Source organism: Mirounga leonina, unplaced genomic scaffold (assembly GCF_011800145.1).
Source record: "Mirounga leonina isolate KUSES-001 unplaced genomic scaffold, KU_Mleo_1.0 Mir_154, whole genome shotgun sequence".
NCBI lineage: Eukaryota > Metazoa > Chordata > Mammalia > Carnivora > Phocidae > Mirounga > Mirounga leonina.
Window position 1 is genome coordinate 63,911,938 of NW_023270389.1, and position 21,160 is coordinate 63,933,097.

At 41.2% G+C, this 21,160-nt stretch overlaps 1 protein-coding gene across 3 annotated transcripts in view; it reads right to left on the reverse strand.

Annotated features, from left to right (window-relative positions):
* The window catches only part of SMYD3 (SET and MYND domain containing 3), a 708,476-nt gene that overhangs the window by 12,954 nt on the left and 674,362 nt on the right, over window positions 1–21,160 (reverse strand). For 2 of the 3 annotated variants that reach the window (XM_035010984.1, XM_035010986.1), the window contains one exon: window positions 3,494–3,602. The exons of the other annotated variant lie outside the window; for it this stretch is intronic. In XM_035010984.1, coding sequence (XP_034866875.1) covers window positions 3,494–3,602 — 109 coding nt within the window. The remainder of the gene's footprint in view (window positions 1–3,493; window positions 3,603–21,160) is intronic. 3 annotated transcript variants of the gene reach the window in all.

The window sequence follows — 21,160 nt, forward strand, 5'->3', positions numbered from 1 at the left end:
GCCAGTGAAGGGAAGTTTTCTCTGGGACAGCGAGAGCCTGCTAGGTGTTCCTCCGTCAGTCTAGGTGGGGCTGTCAGACAAGGTAAAAAGCACAGGAAGAGCCGTGCGCCTTCAGGAATCCCAGTGTTCTTCCTGTTGACCATGGGCTTATTTCAACAAAAGACTGGGAAAGGGAACATAGCTATCATTAAAAAAAAAAAAAAAAAAAAGCAAAAAACCAGCACTAGGAAATTTCATTTTTAAGGAACTTATAGGCATTTGCGATTTTTCTCCTCTACATGTGGGTAGCTGCCCCTGTCATGGGACCAGCCAGTCCCTGGGCCTTCCCTGAGCAACCTGAGGGAGGGCTGGGATCTCTCCGCTATAGCTCTTCTGCACACAAGGGCCCTGTGGCCCAGAAGGTCCTGTTCAAGTATCAGGTGCTCTGTGGGAAACCACACACAACAGGTGGCCCTGAGACCCGCCAACACCTGGACCAGGTGAGCACATCAGCTCTCCATCTGGAAGCCATGGTTGGGTGAGAGGGAGCTCTGCTGGGGTGGAAAAGGCCGGGGCAGCAGAGAGCCCAGGGGCATGGAGGCTCACTGATAGGGTGAAAATAAACATCACTCTTTCTTTTTTTTTTTTCAAAAATCTTATTTATTTATTTGAGAGAGAGAGAGAGAATGAGAGAGAGAAAGCATGAAGGGGGGAGGGTCAGAGGGAGAAGCAGACTCCCTGCCGAGCAGGGAGCCCCATGTGGGACTCGATCCCGGGACTCCAGGATCATGACCTGAGCCGAAGGCAGTCGCTTAACCAACTGAGCCACCCAGGCGCCCAACATCGCTCTTTCTTGTATTCCAACACAGACCCAGTTTTCCCATTTAGTTTCTTGTCACTTACTGTTACCATCGTATGGACCTCTCTCCCTCCCTCCCTCCTTCCTCCAACAAGGAACACCTCCTCCGTTCCAGGTCCTTGTACAGCACTGAACCGGTTACCAAGATAACTGCAAAGACCTCAGTCTCCTCGGCGACAGGTAATCCTACTATAGGATACCTTGTCTTATTGCTTTATTGTGCTTCCCAGATACCATGCTTTTTTTTTTTAATTGAAGGCTTGTGGCAACCCCGTGTCAAGCAAGTCTACAGGCATCATTTTCCAACAGCATTTGCGCAGTGTCTCTCTTGGTGTCACATTTTGGTGATTCTCATGACAGTTCAACTTTTTCATCATTATTATATTTGTTATAGTGATCTGTGATCTTTGATGTTACCATACCAATTGTTTTGGAGCACCATGAACCATGCCCATATAAGACACATGTAATAAATATATTATTATATACAACAATAAATAAATATTGTGTGTGTTGACTGCTCCACCAACTGGCCATTCACCACCACCCCCTCCTTGGGTCTCCCTGTTCCCTGAGACATGATATTGAAATTAGGCCAATTAATACCCCTCCAATAGCCTCTGTATGTTCAGGTGAAAGGAAGAGTCGCCTGTCTCTCACTTTAAATCAAAAGCTATAAATGATTAAGCTGAGTGAGGAAGGCATGTTGAAGCTGAGAGGTTGAAAAAGCTAGGCCTCTTGAACCAAACAGTGAGCCAAAGCTCTTGAAGGGGGTTACAAGTGTTATTCTAGTGAACACACAAATGATTAGAAAGTGAAACAGCCTTACTGCTCATATGGAGAACATTTCGGTGGTCTGGATAGAAGATCAAACAGCCATGACATTCCCTTAAGCCAAAGCCTAACCTAACTTATGGAGTTATCCATAAGATCCAGCCAAGATAATTAATGAAGATGGCTACACTGAACATCAGGTTTTCAATACAGACAAAATAACGTTATAGCGGAAGAAGATGCCATCTAGAACTTTCATAGCTAGAGAACAGAAGTCAATGCCTGGCTTGAAACCTTTAAAGGACAGGCTGACTCTCAGGCACTAATGCAGCTGGTAACTTTAAGTTCTGACCTACTACTTAGAAAAAAAAGATTCCTTTCAAAACATTACTGCTTACTGATAATGGACATGGGCACCCAAGAACTCTGATGGAGATGGACAACGAGATTAATCTTGTTTCCATGACCGCTAACACAACATCCATTCTAAGCCCATGGATCACAAAGTAATTTCCACTTTCAAGTCTTATTATTGAAGAAATACATTTCATTGGGCGATAGCTGCCACAGAGCATGATTCCTCTGATGGATCTGGGTAAACTAAACCAAAAACCTTCTGGAAAGGATTCACCTTTCTATTTCATCTACTCTAGATGCCATTAGGAACATTTGTGATTCATGGGAAGAGGTCAAAATATCAACTTTCACAGGGGTTTGGAAGAAGTTGGGTGACTTTGAGGGGTTCAAGACTTCAGGGGAGCAAGTCGCTGCAGATGGGCAGGAAAGAGCAGGAGAACTAGAATCAGGAGTGGAGCCTGAAGACGGGACTGACGGGCTGCAATCTCATGATGAAACCTGAACAGATGTGCAAAGAAAGTGGTTCCTGAGATGGAATGTACTCCTGGTGAAGATGCCATGAAGATGGTTGAAATGACAATGAAGGATTTAGAATATTCCAGAAACTGAGTTGATAAATCTGCAGCAGGGTTTGAGAGGACTGACTAATTCTGGAAGTTCTCCCATGGCTCCAATGGCTATCAAATAGCATCACATGCTACAGAGAAATCCTCTGTGAAAGGAAGAGTCCATTGATGAGGCAAACTCATTGCTGTCTTATTTAAGAAACTGCCACGGCCACCCCAACCTTCAGCGCCCACCACCCTGACCAGTCAGCAGCCACCACCATGGAGGGAAGACCCTCCAGCAGCAAAAAGATTGACTCGCTGAAAGCCCAGATGACAGTTAGCATTTTTTAGCAATAAAGTATTTTTAAATTAAGAAAAGTATATATTTTTCTTTCGACATAATGCTGTATACACTTCATAGACGATAGTATCATGTAAACGTAACTTCTATATACACTGGGAAGCCAAAACATTCACTGGACTCTCTTGATCACGATACCGGCTTTATGGCAGTGGTTTGGAACCAAGCCCGCAGCACCTCTGAGCTGGGCCTGTACTATGTGATGAACGCTCTGCTGGCGGTGTCGGCACACTGGGAGGAGAAGCCGACCTGCTCACCTGGAGCAGGGCACAGGTGTAATGGTGTCCTGAAGGCCAGTTGCACCCGTTAGCAAGAGCTCACTATTCTAGTGTCATGAATTTTAGGAGCTGGTTGATTTTATATGGGTAGTTTGAGATCAGCCACATTGCGCACATTTAGACCACAGAAATCAACAAACATCACAAATCAGGTTTTCTCAGAGCTGGTCATTAAACATTTATGGGCATGCACGTACACGCCAACGTGTGTGTGCACGCGTGTGTGCATACAGACAAGTGTGCATGTGCAGAGTCGCTAAAAATCACAAGGAAATGGCCTAGCGACAGGCAGACCTGGTACTCCCTGCAGAAGGACACGCGGTCTCGGCACACTCACCAGTCTGAGGTTCTTCATCGCCTGGGGGAACATGCCTTGGTGCAACTGTAGTTTGCCCACTTTCATTACCTGCACCCCTCTGACAGGATGGCTTCCAGGGAAAAAAATCCTGGAAGAAACCAAAGGGCAAACAGGGTCAGCAGGTCTCACCTTTGTGGTCGGCGTTCCATCAGGAGACCATGAAAGGGGTGGGCAGACCCCATTGACCCCTATCGAGAGGAAGCTAGCTGGGCGGTCAGGATGGGGTGGCGTCCTGTGTTAGGAAAGAAATGACAGGACTGGAAAGTCTCTCTAATCAACACGAGAGAAAGGAGACAAGGTTGGACCTCTGCGTTTCTCTCTGGGGATGGGTTGGAGAGACCAGTTGATGAGCTTATACTCCAGCCTCGCCTGTGAGGCTCCAGCACTTAGAACAGCCTTCGAACAGAAGATGGCCGCTCAATACATATTGAGTCGATGAATGAAGTGTTCGCGACTCCCCACAGAGATACTACCATGCCCTCCTTTTAACTGCCAAGCCCTTGGAGTTCATCATGGCCCATCTTTCGTACAGGACCTGTGTATTTACTTATCATCTCACTGGATTACGGAGCTTTTATTCCGGCCCCCCATCTGTGTTTGCCATGATGTCCTGCGTGCAGGAGAAGCTCAATATAAGCTTGACCTCTTTCCCACGTATCAGAATAGAAGAGGGTGTTGTAAGGAGAGCAAAGAATGAAAATGAAGGGCTATGCTCCAAACCTGATATAACTTGCATGTGATTCAACAAGAATTTATTATATCAGAGTCAATAAAATGTGTACAGTTTGGCTGCTTCTATCCCCCGCAACATCTATCCTTAGAGTCTACCGAACTCCTCCTGTATGTACAGGATTGTTCCTGGGGCTCGGGGCTGTTTAGCTATACGCTTTCCCCTCAAGGCCCAATAATCCCACCAGACACAAGACAAACATTCATACCACAGTTACAAAATATGACAGGAGAGGGCATGATTTTGTGCCTACCTTAGTACATGGTAATGCTCAGTTCAAGGGGATTGAATACATTGAGAGAATAATGCAAGAGTTATGAAAGAGAGAGAGGTGCCTGGTGGTTGGTTGGAGCAGGAAGGTTTCCTGGAGGAAGGAAACAGGATATAAACTGGCTCTCAAGGGTTTGGGCAAGCCTGGCTGGATGGGGAAGAGGGAAGCGCATTTACACTGCTAACATGAGCAAGGGCACACTCCAAATGCTGCTGGTCCAGAGACCACAGGTTCTGCCCTAAGAGTCATGACTCACATAGGGCTCGCTATGTGCCAAGCTCTGCTCTGACCACTTCTCACTTGTGAACTCATGGAACCACATTTAAGCTCTACTGTGTAACAGAGGAGGCAGATCTACCAGGAGACACATATTCTCTGGTAAGTGGACACACGTCTCCTCACCATTTCTTCTCCCTGAACCTCAACTCTTCCCCACACGAAATGTGATACATAGAAACTCCTTTCATTCGTGCTCTTCAAAAAGTGGAAAGCAGTCCTTGAGAGGGAGGTATTTCAATCGATAGAAGGTCGGCCATGCTTCTTTGAAAGAACTGCAAAGGGAGGGGGAGGGGAGAAACAAAGGCAACACCTGGGTCTTGGATTTTTCTTCATCGCTTGAGTAGGCCAGGAGATCAATCACTTCACCCCTCACCCCCGACAAAATGAACATCATTACCTACTTGTGTGGAAGAGATTTTAAGATCTGCAGACAAAAGGCTTAAGTACAGGACACCATTATCAGGAGGTAATAGCCCCGGACACTTTCCCTGAAAAGCACACCTGGATTTGGGATTTGATTTTATTGCTATGAATGTGGAATAATTAAATTTAAAGGCAAAAAGGAATTTTATACTAAAAATCATACCACTAAATGGATGTCTGTCATGCCAGTTAACAGAAGGAAAGAAAAATCCTCGGTTCCATGCCGGGAGAGAAAGTGGCACATAATTATGCCCTGACAAGTACCTGCTCTTGTTGCTTAAAGATACTAAACAAAAACAAAGTGAAGTTCAGTCAGGAGAGGATGAGCGGAATGTGTCTGCGAGGGGGACTTGCACATAAATATTTACGGAGCAGTGTCGTGGCTCCAGCAAGTGCTGACCGTATGCCTGGATTGTTTCTGGAAGCCTCCCAGCTGCCATCTGGAATAACAATCACGATTACTTGCTGGAGTCGCACCAAGAGCAACACCGGCGAAGCTCACTCCTGCTGGGAGAAGGTCCCCAGCAAGGGCGCGTGGGTGACCGCGATGAGGACAGAGGAGGGCCTGCCGGCTGTCTTCAATCATGGCACTGCCAAAAATGAAGGCCAGCAAAGAGTCTGACCCAGGAACGGCCTCAGGGGGGCCTAGGAGTGTGGGGACCAAGGTAGGAGTCTGAGTGGGAAGGGGAGGGCGTAGAGGAGCCTATGAGATGCTGTGTTCTGTGCCCAGAGTGGTAAGGAATGAGAAGTCCCAGGAGAGTCGCTGCCCTGGCTGAGACACAGTCTAGTTGCAGAAGTGAGGCAGATAAAATCACGACACGGAGAGGAGTGTGAGGGCTGCCATGGCACAGATGTGGGGCTCCAGAAACAGTAGAGCCCTCGGTGACCAGGGGAGGGTTCCCGGAGCCACAGAACTTGAACTGGCCCAGACCGGAAGGGGCCATGGGCTCCTGGAACGGTTGTTGGGGCCTTATAAATTCCCTTTCTGTAGGTACAATGCTAGCGATCATGCGCTCCCGAATGCTGGGCCTAGGAGGGAAAAACTGCCTTTGGTGTTTCTGCGGTGAGTAAGTGCCTAGGAAGGAATGTGTTTAAACAAGCAGAGCAAAGCAGTGGCACACATACTAGCTTTAACTCAGCCCCATAAGCACCAAGATTTTGCTGCCCTACTTTGCGAGGAGGCTGCAAATCCAGAAAGTGGAATGCCTCAAGCTCAAAGGCTATTGAAGTCCTGGTGGCAGGACGTGCACTGCTGCTCCTGCTGAGGTTTCTCCACATGATGTAATTACCAATTATACCGCTTCACTACAGGTAGCAGTCTGGCACTGAAAGCAGGAAAAAAACATTGTTTGGGATGATTTTTTTTAGAACTGTGTAAAAGACATGACTGAATTTATTTTTTAAAGGTTTTATTTATTTGACAGAGAGAAAGACAGCCAGAGAGGGAACACAGCAGGGGGAGTGGGAGAGGGAGAAGCAGGCTTCCCGCCGAGCAGGGAGCCCGATGCGGGGCTCAATCCCAGGACCCTGGGATCATGACCTGAGCCGAAGGCAGACGCTTAACGACTGAGCCACCCAGGCACCCCAAAGACATGACTGAATTTAAAAGAAGAGCTTAACTTTCCTCTATAAACTGTATTTCACAGTAACCAAAGAGATCAAAGAATGATGGAGAATTTTATAATGGATGGATTACGTTGTTACCATCAGAACCCACTGATCAATGTTAGCATCCTTACAGTGTAAAAATCAGACATCGTGTGCTCTCTGATGTCATACAACAGGAATTACTCTGCACTACCTATAAAGCATCCTTGCCAAAAGCAAAACTGAATTTAATCAAGCCCATGCAGTTAAATTCCATTTCATAGGAAAAACAAGTGATAGAGGCTCAAATAAAAGCAACCAGCTAAACCAAGATATGGAAAATTCTACAGGACTTTGATGCAGAATTTCAACAGGTCAATGGCATGAAAAGAAAAAGATGGCAGGGGAGGAGAGCACTCTACATTAAAAGAGACTCAAAAGATACAACAACCAAATGTCACATACAGACCTTGTGTATTTGACCTCAAACAAAACAATCATTAAAAGACATTTCTGGGAATTCTAGGAAATATGAACATGAAACAGCATTGTTGGCATATAAGGAAATGTCCGCATTTTTCCAAGATGCAAGCTAATGAATGGATAAAATGATGTAATGTCTGAGATTTGATTTAAATTTCCTCAGCAGAATTTGTCTTCCAGCAATGGTGGATTAGTTCGTTTCAGACCAAACTCCTTGTTAAAAACAAGAAAAGTTAGACAAAATTTACAAAATAATTGTTTGAAGGTATTACAGACCCACTGAGGCCGAGGGATCTGGAAGAGTCAAAACTGCGGAAAGAAGAGAAGCTCAAGAAGATGATCCTTACATCTGTTGCCACTTTTCCCTTTGCTCACTTGAACGCAGAGGCAGACAGGCTCAAGAGCTGAGCAGAGGTTTTGGCAGTCTCACAGAAATGGACACACAGAAACAAGCTCAGGGTGCAACAAGGATGGAAAGGAGCCCTGGTAAACATCCTTGGCTTTCATTTGTGACCCCCAAAGGGTAAGGTAAGAGTAGTAGTAGGCCAGAAAGAGACCAGCCCTCACAAAGACTCGATCTGTTCAAACCCTGAATGGATTAAGGTGATCTGTTCCTACAAACTACCAGAAGCAAAAGTAAATTCTCTTTGAAGTAAAATGTCATCCTGAACCTATAATTATTCCTGTTCAATGTCCAACTGCAGGACATTCAGTAAAATTATAACGGGGCATACAAAAAACAAAGGACTGTCTGAAAGCCAAGAGAAAAAAAACACAGACAATGAAACAGACCTATAGATACTCAACAAGTTGGGTCTTTAAACCAACAGGTCTTTAAATGTAAAAAGTATGTTTGAGAACTTAAATAATAGAAAAGAACTTTAGCAAAAAAATTAGAAATAAAATATAACCAATGAAATTTCTGGAACTGAAAAATAGAAAACTGGAGTTCAGAACTTAAGAGCTTAACATCAGATGCATCATAGCCAAAGAAAGAATTAGTAAACTGGAAGGCAGGTCAAAACATGGAGAGGAAATGAAATGGCAAGTAAAGGACCCGGGTCTCATATATGTTAACTAGAATTTCAAATTAGGTTAGAAAGGGAATGGGGCTGAAGCAATATATGAAGCCATAATGGCTGAGAATTTCCAAAAGTAATAAAAGACAGCAAGTAACAGATTCAGAAATGCTAAGAACCGCAAAATAGAATAAAACAATTCAACAAAAAGGGGGGAGGGATAAAGTAAGTGTTGTAAAATTTTGATAATTATTGAATCTGGATGAGGGATATAAGAAAGTTCATCATATTACTCTATTTTTGTGTATGTTTGAAATTTTTCATAATAAAAAACAGGACACTGGGTTTTACTTTTTCACTTTTGGGAATTATGGATTCTGGCAGATAACTGCCTAAAGTTTAAAAAATTCTGGATTTTTAATGAATTCTAAGCCTCATATAGAAATGACATGGAAACTCATGGGGGACTGGGCCAAGGAAGTGTGAAAAGGCAGATGGAGTCATGTGATGTTCCTCAGGCTTGGCTTAAGTTAAACCAGCTGCTGTATGAAAGTTATTTATGCCTTTGTGGTAGGGTAGCTTCATTTGTAATATGTAACACTTTTGTTGCTGTTAGTTTAAAAAAGAAAAAAAGATCCTAACATCGGGAAATGAAACCAAAGAAAGAAAAGATCATACCGTCCTAGAAACTGCCTTAGAACAAGAACCATCTCTTACCATGAGCTTAATTAATTACACAGTTAGTCCAGAGAAGTGCTCTTCCCCAACAGGGGCAATGAATCCTTACTTCTCCATCACTCCTACTGCCTGCCTTGCTGGTGACAGGAAGATCAGAGCTATGAATTCTCACTTGTTTCCAAAAAAAGATGATCCTGGGTTCTGGCCTCAATTGAACCCTCACCTCCTGTTTTATCTGTGATATGTGTTGCTGGCCCCACATCACTGACAGGTGCATCTGCCACCCAGCCCCACCACCTACCCCTTGAGTATGAGAAAATAAAATTCATGTGCCTCTTATAATTCTACCATATATTATGACAGCATTTTATAACATAACAGTGAGATTTTTGTCTCACTGCAATTAGATTTTTCTTGGGTTTATTTTATCCCACAAAATGAGTAAGGAGAATCATCTCCTTACACAAAGATTATATATATATTTTTAAAGATTATTTACTTATTTATCTGACAGAGAGAGACACAGCGAGAGAGAGAACACAAGCAGGGAGAGTGGGAGAGGGAGAAGCAACTCCGTGGGAAGCCTGCTTCCCAAGCAGAGAGCCCGATGCAGGGCTTGATCCCAGGACCCTGGGATCATGACCTGAGCCGAAGGCAGATGCTTAACGACTGAGCCACCCAGGCACCCCCACAAAGATTATATTTCTAACGCCTCTTAATTTCCACTAAATAGAGGTCCTCCACCCAAAAGGCAGGACTTTCTTACTCTTAGAAGTTTAACAATTTATAGTTGTTGGTACATTACCTATTGTTATAAAGAAACTCTTAATCAGAGAAGAACAAAAGAGCTTTTTGTTTATTTTAAATGTTTATGTAATTCGGGTTCAGAAGCAGAGGTTTTACAGTAAATTCGAATGAAGGAGTTAGGACATTCAGGCTCAAGACCTGCGTCTTCCAAGTAGTTAGTTGATGGACCACTTCAACTAAGTTAATCACAATTAGGTGATTGATTAGGTGATAACCTAACAACTAGGTTAATCACAATTAACCTGATGCTAAGACAAGGAGTGGGAGAACATTTAGAAATGTTCGCAACTACATATAAACACAAGCTAGTATCATTAAGTGTCCAGGGCTAGTGAACGTATGGTAATCAGATGTAATGCACTGTTACATCCACATTGAAATAAACAATGGGGAAAACTGCCTGATTTTATTGCAAAGTTAAAAAAAAGTGGCCCCATAGCATAAAAAAAGTTATTTCCAACAGCCAAAGGGCTCACTTGGATCACCTCTACGTTTCTCTGTTGTTTTTTTTTTAAATGCAAGCTGAATGGGTAGCAATGCAGAGAGAAGCCTGGCGGATAATGGTAGTTGAGATGATACTGGATGAGGGGCACGGAGCTGCCTTGTTAAGGAAATGCTTCTGTTGCAGATGGGGTTGAATTTTGAACCTGAAAGTTTGTGTTTTCATCTTCTTTTTGAAAAGTGAACTGCAGGGGTGCCTGGGTGGCTCAGTTGTTAAGCTTCTGCCTTCGGCTCAGGTCATGATCCCACGGTCCTGGGATCAAGCCCCACATCTTGCTCCCTGCTCAGCAGGAAGCCTGCTTCTCCCTCTCCCACTCCCCACTTGTGTTCCCTCTCTCACTGTGTCTCTCTCTGTCAAATAAATAAAATCTTAAAAAAAAAAAAAGTGAACCGTGAAGACATTGCCTGTATCATATTTGTAACTTGCAAATTATGTTTAACTATTTTCATGTAATGCTGGATTCATGCACAATTTTCTCACCCACTTGCCAGACCTGGGCTCCTGGCAGTTTGGCTAGCAGCAGGGAGACCACGTGGTGCTGCCCATGGAGCTGGTACTGCCTGTAGCACAGTGGTAAGGACTGGTCAGAATCCTCCAGGCAGGCAGGGTGGTACTCCACTGTATGCAAATAGTTTCCTTTAATGCTCATAATGGGGACAGTGCTTTCCTGTGTCTGGCTTTTGCCCATTTCATGTCTTGCAGTCCTCTTTTTTAGGGTGTAAAATATTTAACAATATTTAGAAGTATTTCAAAAAGGCTGGCCAGCATGACTGAAATATAAAAAGATATTTTAAAATGTAATAAAATGCTGGCAAGATAGTAAAGAATTGTCAGGCCAAAATCTAAGTGAAGAGGGACACCTGAGAAGTAAGTAGAATGGTGCAACTATGGTAAGCTCATATGCTGGAGCCTCTGGCTTCCTCTGTTTTGTTTGTTTGTTTGTTTGTTTTAAGCTTGGGGGGCATAAGAGCAAGTCCAGTGTCTACCTAACATCATAGGGTCTAACAGAGAATCCTCCCTTCTTGCCAATTGCAGGAGACAGACTACATTGAAAAGAGTCACTGTAAGGATAACAGAAAGCCAGAAGCCAGTAGAATAATATCTTCAATGTGCCTAGCACAAAGAATTCCTGTATCTTTCACGAATCTGAGTGTTCAGGTAAAGGGTTCAGGGTTGCTTTTTGAGGTGAAGAAAATGTTCTAAAATTGAATGTGGCGATGGCTGCACATGTCTTTGAATATAATGAATTGTATGTTTTTGATGGGTAAATTGTATGGTTCTATGAATTATATTTCTTTTTTAAAAGATTTTATTTACATATTTGACGGAGAGAGAGAGAGCGTAAGCAGGGGGAGGGGCAGAGGGAGAGGAAGAAGCAGACCTCCCGCTGAGTGGAAAGCCCGATATGGGGCTCCACCCCAGGACCCTGAGATCATGACTTGAGCAAAAGGCAGATGCTTAACTGACTGAGCCACCCAGGTGCCTCTCTATGAATTATATTTCAATAAACTATTAAAAAAAGAATGAGACATTAGTACACCCACCCAAAATAAAATACTGAGATATAAATCTAAAGAAATATGTACAAGCTCTATATAAGGAAAACTACAAACCTCTGATGAATGAAATCAAAGAACTAAATAAATGGAAAAGTATTCCATGTGTGTTGATAAGAAGATTCAATATTGTCAAAGATGTCAGTTTTTCCCAACTTGGTTTATAGATTTGATGCAATCCCAATCAAAGTCCCAGGAAGTTATTTTGTGGATGTCAGTAAACTGATTCTAAGTTTACATGGAGGCAAAAAGACCCAGAATACCCAACATAACACTGCAGAAGAACAAAGTTGGAGGAATCAATATACCCAACTTCAAGACTGATTCTAAAGCTACGGTAATCAAGACGGCGTGGCAAAGAACAAGCAGATCAAGGGAACAGAACAGGGAGCTCTGAAAGACCCACATATGTATAGCTGACTGATCTTTGACGAAGGAGCAAAGGTAACACAAAGGAGCAAAGACAGGTGTTTTCAACAAATGGTGCTGAAGCAACAAAACATCCACATTACAACAAACAAACAAACAAACAAACAAACCCAGGTCTTATGCCCTTCACAAAAATGAACTCAAAATGGATCATAGATCTAAATGTAAAATGCAAGCCATGAAACTGCTAGCAGACAACCCAGGGGAAAGCCTAGATAATTTTGGGTATGGTGATGCCTTTTTTTTTTAGTTTTTTTTAAAGATTTTTCATTTATTTATTTGACAGAGAGAGCAGGGGGAGCAGCAGGCAGAGGGAGAGGGAGAAGCAGGCTCCCTGCTGAGCAAGGGGCTCGATCCCAGGACCCCAGGATCATGACCTGAGCCGAAGGCAGACGCTTAACCAACTGAGCCACCCAGGCATCTCCAATGATGCCTTTTTAGATACAACACCGAAGACATGATCCAGGAAAGAAATAAGTGATAAGCTGGAAAACTGAAAGCTTCTGCTCTGCAAAAGACACTGTCAAGAGAATGGGAAGGTAAGCCACAGACTGAGAGAAAATATTTACAAAAGACACATCTGATAACAGATTGTTATCCTAAATATACAAAGAACTCTTAAAACTCAACATAATGAAAAACCTGAAAAAAAAGAAAGAGAACAGACATCTCACCAAAGAGATACAGATGGCAAATTAGCCTATGAAAAGATGCTTCCATTAGATGTCATTGGGGAAATGCAAATTAAAACAACAATGAGATACCACTAAACATCTAGTAGAACGACCAAAATCCAGAACACTGACACTACCAGATGCTGGTGAGGATGCGGAACAATAGGAACTCTCCTTCATTGCTGGTGGGGATGCAAAATGGTGCAGCCACTTTGGAAGACAGTTTGGTGGTTTCTTATAAAACTAAACATACTAAATAAACTAAACCATAAGATCTAGGAATCATGCTCCTTGGTATTTACCCAAAGGGGTTGAGAACTTATGTCCACACAAACACACATATAAACTTATAGCAGCTTTATTCATAATTGCCAAAACTTGGAAGTAACCAAGATGCCTTTCGGTACATGAATGGATAAGTAAACTGTGGTCCATCCAGACAATGGAATATTATCTAGTACTGAAAACAAATGACCTATTAAACCATGAAAAGACATGAACAACTTTATATGCATATTACTAAGGGAAAGAAGCCAATCGACAATGGCTACATTTCGAAGGTGTGACATTCTGGAAAATGCAGAACTATGGAGAAAAAAAATCAGTGACTTCTGGGGGGTGCAAGGGAGGGATGAATAGGTGGAGCTCAGAGGATTTTTAGGTTAGTGAAAACATATGATACCATAATTATGTACACATCATTATACATTTGTCCAAATTCATAAAATGTACGACACTGAGAGTGACCCCTAATGTAAACTATGGGCTCTGGTGATAATGATGTGTCAGTGTTGTAACAAATGTCCCACCCTGGTGGGGAATGTGGATAATGCAGGAAGCTGTGCATGTGTGGCGGGTAGGGAACATATAGGAAATCTCTGTACCTTCAATTCTGCTGTGCACTTAAAACTGCTGTAAAAAAATAAGAGTCTTAAAAAAAAAGGAGTAAGATGAAATAGAGACATTTTTTGAAAAAACAAAAACTGAGAATTTGTCATCAGCAGATCTTAACAAAAGGAATTTCTAAAGGATGTACTTCTGGAAGAAGGAAAGTGAGCCAAGATGGAAGGTCTAAGGTACAAGTAGGAATGAAGAACAAAGAGAATGCCGAATATGGGCAAACCTACAAACAGACAAATAAAACAGTAGTTTTGTGGGAGTTAAAAATATGGTAAAAATAAAAATATACAATAATCATAGTATACATGTCAATAGTAAATAAAACAGGATTCAAGTACCCAAAAGTCCTTCTCTATCCAGGAAGAACATAAAGCAGTTATATGCACACTTTATAACTCTTTAAAAAGCTCACGTGTGATTTATATACCCTTTGGAATGTATGATATATTTAAAAATAAAAAGTCTTAAAACCTGATTTAATGCTCTGTTTTAATTTCAAGGTACAAAGCCAGTGTGTAAAGAACAATTAGGTTAATAGATAATCTAGTTATTTAATGATCTCCAAAGACTGAATGCTGAATCAAGAATGGAACGCTGTGGTTTAAAAAAATGTACATACAAACAAACATCCCTTATTTGGAGGGAAAAATGATACATATAAAAAATTAAAAATTCATAAAAAAAAGCTGCATAATCTAGTTGTAAATAGATGAAATACAGTTTGCCATCAATAATCTTACCAAGTTGTGTGTCTGTATCTGACAACACTGTTGTTGACATGTATTCCAGAAATATGACTGGTCCTTTTATTGAAATCAGCTGATACAGATGCCAAGTACTTGAGAGCCCAGAGGCCTTGAAGAAGCGTAAACTCCCAGAGCACAGGTGTTGGGAGGTTCTGGAATGTGGTGCCGGGAAGTAGAAATGTTCTCTCTTCTTTGGTGATTTAAAAAAAAAAAAAGTCTGTTGGGGCATAAAAGTTGGCACTGCTGAGATGCAGCCTCATGAGAAAGTGAGTCTACAGCAGGATTGGCAAACTACGGTGCCAAGGCCAGATCCCCCCTGTGGCGTGTTTTCACAAATAGTTTGACTGGTGCACGGCCACACCCACTCCTTTGCAGACGGTCGGTGGCTCCCTTCCTGACACATCAGCAGGACTTAGGAGTTGACTGTATGGCTTGCAAAGCCTAACACACTTACCACCTAGCTCTGTACAGAAAAAGCTGGCAGACACCTGGTCTGTAGTAAAGGACTTTCTAGAAGAAAGAGGCTGGAGGGTCGCAAACAAAAGAAAAAAAAAAACAAAAAAAGCTCTATAATGGGTAACTATGAATATGTTGGAAATGTGACTGTCTAGTTGTTTTTGTCACTAGTAACAATAATGATGATTATAATAGATACAGTTAGAGCCCTTGCTACATATCAGGTCCTGATCTAAGGACTCTACCTGCTTTAGCTCAGTTTCTTTCTTTCTTTTTTTTTTTTTAAAGATTTTATTTATTTATTTATTTGAGACACAGAGAGAGACAGAGAGCATGAGAGGGAGGAGGGTCAGAGGGAGAAGCAGACTCCCTGCCGAGCAGGGAGCCCGATGCGGGACTCGATCCCGGGACTCCAGGATCATGACCTGAGCCGAAGGCAGTCGCTTAACCAACTGAGCCACCCAGGCACCCTCTTTCTTTCTTTTTTTTAACATTTTATTTATTCAGAGAGAGAGAGAGGGAGAGCGTGCACACAAGCAGGGGGAGAAGCAGGCTCCCCGCTGAGCAGGGAGCCTGAAGTGGGACTCGATCCCAGGACTCTGGGATCATGACCTGAGCAGAAGGCAGACGCTTAACTGACTGTAGTTCAATTTATTTTCAAACAACCCTATGCATATAAACTTTGGTAAAGATGGTATGAAGTGATCAGAGTCTTCTCTGCAAAAACGAGTATAAAACTGGACAGAATTGCCAAAAGCAACCACCTCAGGGCATTAGAAATTGACCAAAGGTAGACAACAAATTGGGAAGTTGTTCATTCTTTAAAAAGAACAAAAAACAAAAAACAAACAAAAAACTAGCTAGAGCTTAGGGTAAGCAAAGCAAGAGTCTCTAGTCTGCTTGCCTGGAGCTATTCCTATCCACCACCCTCCCCACAGTCCTAGAAGAACTGAGACAAGCTCTCCATACATAGCATCTGGGTAACGAGGAAACTGCACATCCATAAGGGCGGCGCAAAAAAGCCTGACAAAAAGTAGAAGCCGAGTGAGAGGACTGCAACTTTGACCTGCACACACCTTCCCACACACAGCAGAGGGAGGGAAGCCTTTTAGGTTAAAGATGTTTGAGCAACAACCCTGGCCATGTCACTGGCTGCCCACTACTCAATCACAGGGGAGACCTCTAGGGAGCTAGGGCTAAAACAAAAAACTGAGCAAAGACATCATTAATAAGTTGCACCCCACACTCCACAGTTTACATCCAGAAAAGTTACAAAACCACCACAACAACCTTCAGAACAATAAAACAGAATGCAGAGTTAATGTTATTTTACAAGTTCGGTTTTCAATTAAAAAAATTATTAGGCTGCAGTAGGGCGTGAAATGGCCCCCAAATAAAGCTACAATCTAATCTGCACAGCCTGTGAATATGTCACCTCACACAGCAAAGCAAACTCTGCAGGTGTGATTAAGGCCAAAACATTTGAGAGGGGGAGAGTAGCCTAGGTCACCCAGGTGGATCCCATCTAATTTCACGAATCTGGAAAAGCAGAAACCCATCCCCGGCCGGGTCAGAGAAAGAGCTGTGATGGTGAAAGCAGGGTCAGAGGATTGTTACGTTGTTAGCTTTGAAATTCAGAAAGGGAACCACGAACCAAGGAACATGAGCAGCCTCCAAAAGCTGGACAACTTAAGGAAAGAGGTTTTTCTATAAAACCCCTAGGAAGGATCACAGTCCCACTGACACCTTGATTTTAGTCCAGAGAGACCTGTGTCAGGCTTCTGACCCACAGAACTATAAGACAATACATTTGTGTCATTTGAAGCCACTGAGTTTGTGATCATTTGTTACAGCAGCAAAAGAAAACTTGTCATACATACGTAAAAGACAAGGAACCATACTTAAGAACACAGCTGTCAAAAGAAATGGACTCCGGGTGGACTCAGATATTAGATTTAGAAAGAAAAATCATTAAAGCAACTATGATAAATATTTCCAACTAATTAAATAATATTCAAATAACTAAAGGAAAACAGTTTTCAAAAAAAGGTGGTGGGAGGACGTTCTGATAGAGAAGTAAAACCTGTAAAAAAGAACCAAATATAAATTCTAGAGTTGAAACGAAAAGTTCATCAGAGGGACTCAGAGTTGATATGGCAGGTGAAATCATCAGGAAAAAATCAGAAGCCAGATCAATGAAATATCGAATCTGCAGAACAGAGGGAAAAATAAGTGAAGAAAAATAGAACACTCAAATACCTCTGAGAAGTCAGGTATATCCCGAAACAAGAGAAGAAAGGGAATAGGGCAGGAAAAATAGAAACAATTATGTCCAAAACCTCCCCAAATTTAATGAACACAAAATTTAATTAATATAAATTTAAAATTTAACTAATACAAAATATTAGCCCATAGATCCCAAGAAGCTCAACTATCTCCAAGTAAAATAAATGCAAAGAGAATCTATCCAGACACATCATAAACTGTTCAAAATTAAAGAGAAAATATTGAAAGGAGCAAAAAACAAAAACAAAAACACCTCACCAACCAGAAGGGAAACAGCAGACTTCTCACCAGACACCATGGAGACAAAATACAAAAGAATAACAATGCTGAAAGAAATAAGCTGTCAACTAAGAAATCTGTACTTAAACTATCCTTCAAAAGCAAAGGTGAATGTAGTTAAGATGTTGATTCTCCTCAAACTGATCTATAGTGCAATCAAAATTAGAGTAATAAAAAAATCTATAGTTGTAATAAAAATCCCAACATGATATCTGTAGATATAGACAGGCTGGTTCTAGAATGTACATGGAGATTTAAAGACACCAGTAGAGTCAAAACAATTTTAAAAAAAGAATAAAAGAGGAGGATTCACATAACCCAATTTTAAGATTTACTATAAAGCTATAGTAATTAAAACAGTGTGGTACTGGCAAAGAGACAGACACAGATAAATGAAACAATAGATATTTCAAAAATAGAACTACACAAATATGGCCAATGTATTTTGGACAAAGACACAAAAACAATGTAGTAAGACAGTTATTTCAACCATCCGTAGGAAAAAAAATGAACTTTGACCTGAACTTCATACCTTATACAAAGATCCATTATGAGCCCATTAACTCAAAATGGATTATCAATCTAAATGTAAAATGTACAATTATACAACTTTAAAAAAAAAAGATACAGGAGAAAATCTTCATGATCTTGTGTTAGGCAAAGATTTCTTACATATGACACTAAAAACATGATCTGTAGAAGTAAAAATCGACAAATTGGAATTCGTAAAAATTAAATGTCCCCTATAAAAGATATAAAGAATAAAAACAAGCTAAAGACTGGGTGAAATTATCTTCAAAATATACATCTAAGATTTCTAACCAACATATACAAAGAACTCTTACAACTCAATAATAATAAGGCATAAACAAAAAAATGAAAAATGGGCAAAATATTTGACAGGTATTTCAGAAAAAAAATATGAATGGCAAGTCAGTACCTGAAGAGATGCTCAAAATAATTAGTCATCAGAGAAATGTTTTACAGTACCACTATATACCCAAAAGAAGGGCTAAAATCAAAAGAAACTGACAATATTATTTTGTATGTGTTGGCAAGGATATAGAGGAACTGGAACTTCCATACATTGTGAGGGGAAGTAGAATGGTACAAGTGCTTTGGAAAACATTTTGGTGATTTCTTAAAAAGTTACACAGAAGACAAATAACCCAACTGAAATGAACAAAGGATGTAAACAGACATTTCTCTTCAAAAAATAGAAGAATTTCACTTCATTTCCAATAAGATACACAAATGGCTAATAAATACATCATTAGTCATTAGGTAAATGCAAATCAAAACCATAGTGAGTTGCCCCTCACACCCACTATGGCTGTAAGAGCCAGTGCTGGTGAGGATGTGGAGAGACTGGAACCTTCATACACTGTTGGTGAAAATGCAAAATGGTGTAGCCACTTTGGAAAATGGTCTGGCAGATACTATCTGTTGTATATTGTCTGATCCCCATTTACTGAAATGTCCAAAATAGGCACATCCATAGAGACATACAGTAGATTAGTGGTTTTCAGGGAACAGGGAGAGGGAGAGGAGAAGGCTGGGGCTACCAGGTCTATGATATTTTGGTACAGCCACCTGAAAGGACCAAGGCAGCCCCCGAATTCCATTACTAGGAATCCATTCAGGAGGAATGAAAACATGCCCACATAAGGACTTATATGCCAGTGTTCATTTCGGTATTATTCAAAATAGCAAAAAAAAAAAAAAAAAAAAAAGTGGAAATAGCCCAAATAATCAACTGGTGAATGGGTAAATAAGATGTGATTGAGCCATACAATGTGCTACTGTTCTGCCATACAAGGAACAAAGTACTGATACACACTGCATCACGGATGAACCTCAAAAACAGCCTAAGCTAAAGAAACTAGATAAGACTACTTATTATAGGATTCCATGTATGTGAAATTTCTAGAAATTTCTAGAAAGTCTAGAGTTGTGGTGGCCTGGGGCTGGGCATGGAGGTAGGAACCAACACAAACAAGTGCAAGGGAAACTTTGGGGGTGACAAATATTTAAAAAATGGATGGATGGTGGTGCTCATTTGCACAACTGCAAAAATGTCTACAATTTATAGAGCTGTACAGTTAAAACGGCTGAATTTTATGGTATGTAAATCATGCTTCAAACAAGCTGTTAAAAAGAAAAATCAAACCACCTTCTGAGCCTGGAACTACTATCACCATTTTACCACTGGGGAAACTGAAGCCCAGAGAGATTAGGGAACTAGCTAGAAAATGGCAGAACTAGGAGCTGATCAGAGGCAAAATGGCTGCGTCCTTAGCCACAAATCAGACCTGTGTAATCTGCTAAGTATAAAAGTACAGTCCTTGGAACATGGCAAAAAGTCCTGCCCCCTTCCCACAGGCAGTCATTTTCTGTGAATACAAAGAGAACGATCACACGTGGAGCATTATCCTATAAGCCTAACTCCGAGCAAGGACCATTCCTCCCCTCCATTCCCTGTGATTAGCTGACAATCTGCCAGGTAGTTACGATCATCCTCTACTGGACAAATTAAGAAACTGGGCACAAAGAAATTAAACAATTTGTTTAAGATCGCACAGCTAGTAGGTAGTTTGGGTGGAATTTAAATCAGGGTCTGACTCCAAAATCTCTGTATAATGCCTCCGTTTCTCACAAAAATGGATTCCTCTTTTAAACATGTTATTTCCTCTCATGTGATAACAGAAACTATCCGGCCTTTTTACACTAAAATATGTAATTTTGCAAAAAGTAATGTGCTTTTTAATGGATTCCCTGAATTTCACAAACCATGTCTATAAGAGAAAATACATTTTTCTGCTACCTGTGTATGTAAAGCTTTCTTTGCTAATGAATGGATCCTCCTTTCACATTATTGAAGGCTAGACAGGCACAGAAAACTAGTTCTCCACCCCTCCCCTCTGAAACCCAAATATATATATCACTCCCTCTAAATTATAGAAATACTCATTCATTTTATATACTTAATTATATTATCAAATCCCTCAAGAGGTCAAAATTACTCATTCCTTTAATCTTGTTTCTAGAAGAGCCACTGCAGCCATGACTAATCTTTTTTCGTGCTTATCAACTTGTAAGATTTTGACATTTTTCAGGAATGCAGACATTATACACAGATATAAATAGTGCATACACGGAATTTTTTCAAAAGGAAGAAGAAGGGAGAGGAGATCAAGGAAGAGTAAATGTTCACAAAAAGAAGGGTGGTGTGTTCCTCTTCTTTGGGGACTTGTTTATTCTGCCACTGTTGAAGGGGAAGTGCATCAAGAATTCACACACACTATAGAAGTAGCAAAACCATTTGGATTTAACTTGGATTCAAGAAACCTCTAGCAATAACTTTTCTTCTGAGGGAATAATTAATGACGCGCTTGCTCTTTTCCCCATTTAATGCAGGAAGCATGACTGCCTGTGACAAAATCAGTGATCAGTCAGGGTACTCACAGTCAAAAAGGCATCTAAAAAGCTACCTCTGATAGAACACTCCCAATTTATTATCAAAATGCCTATCAAGACACAA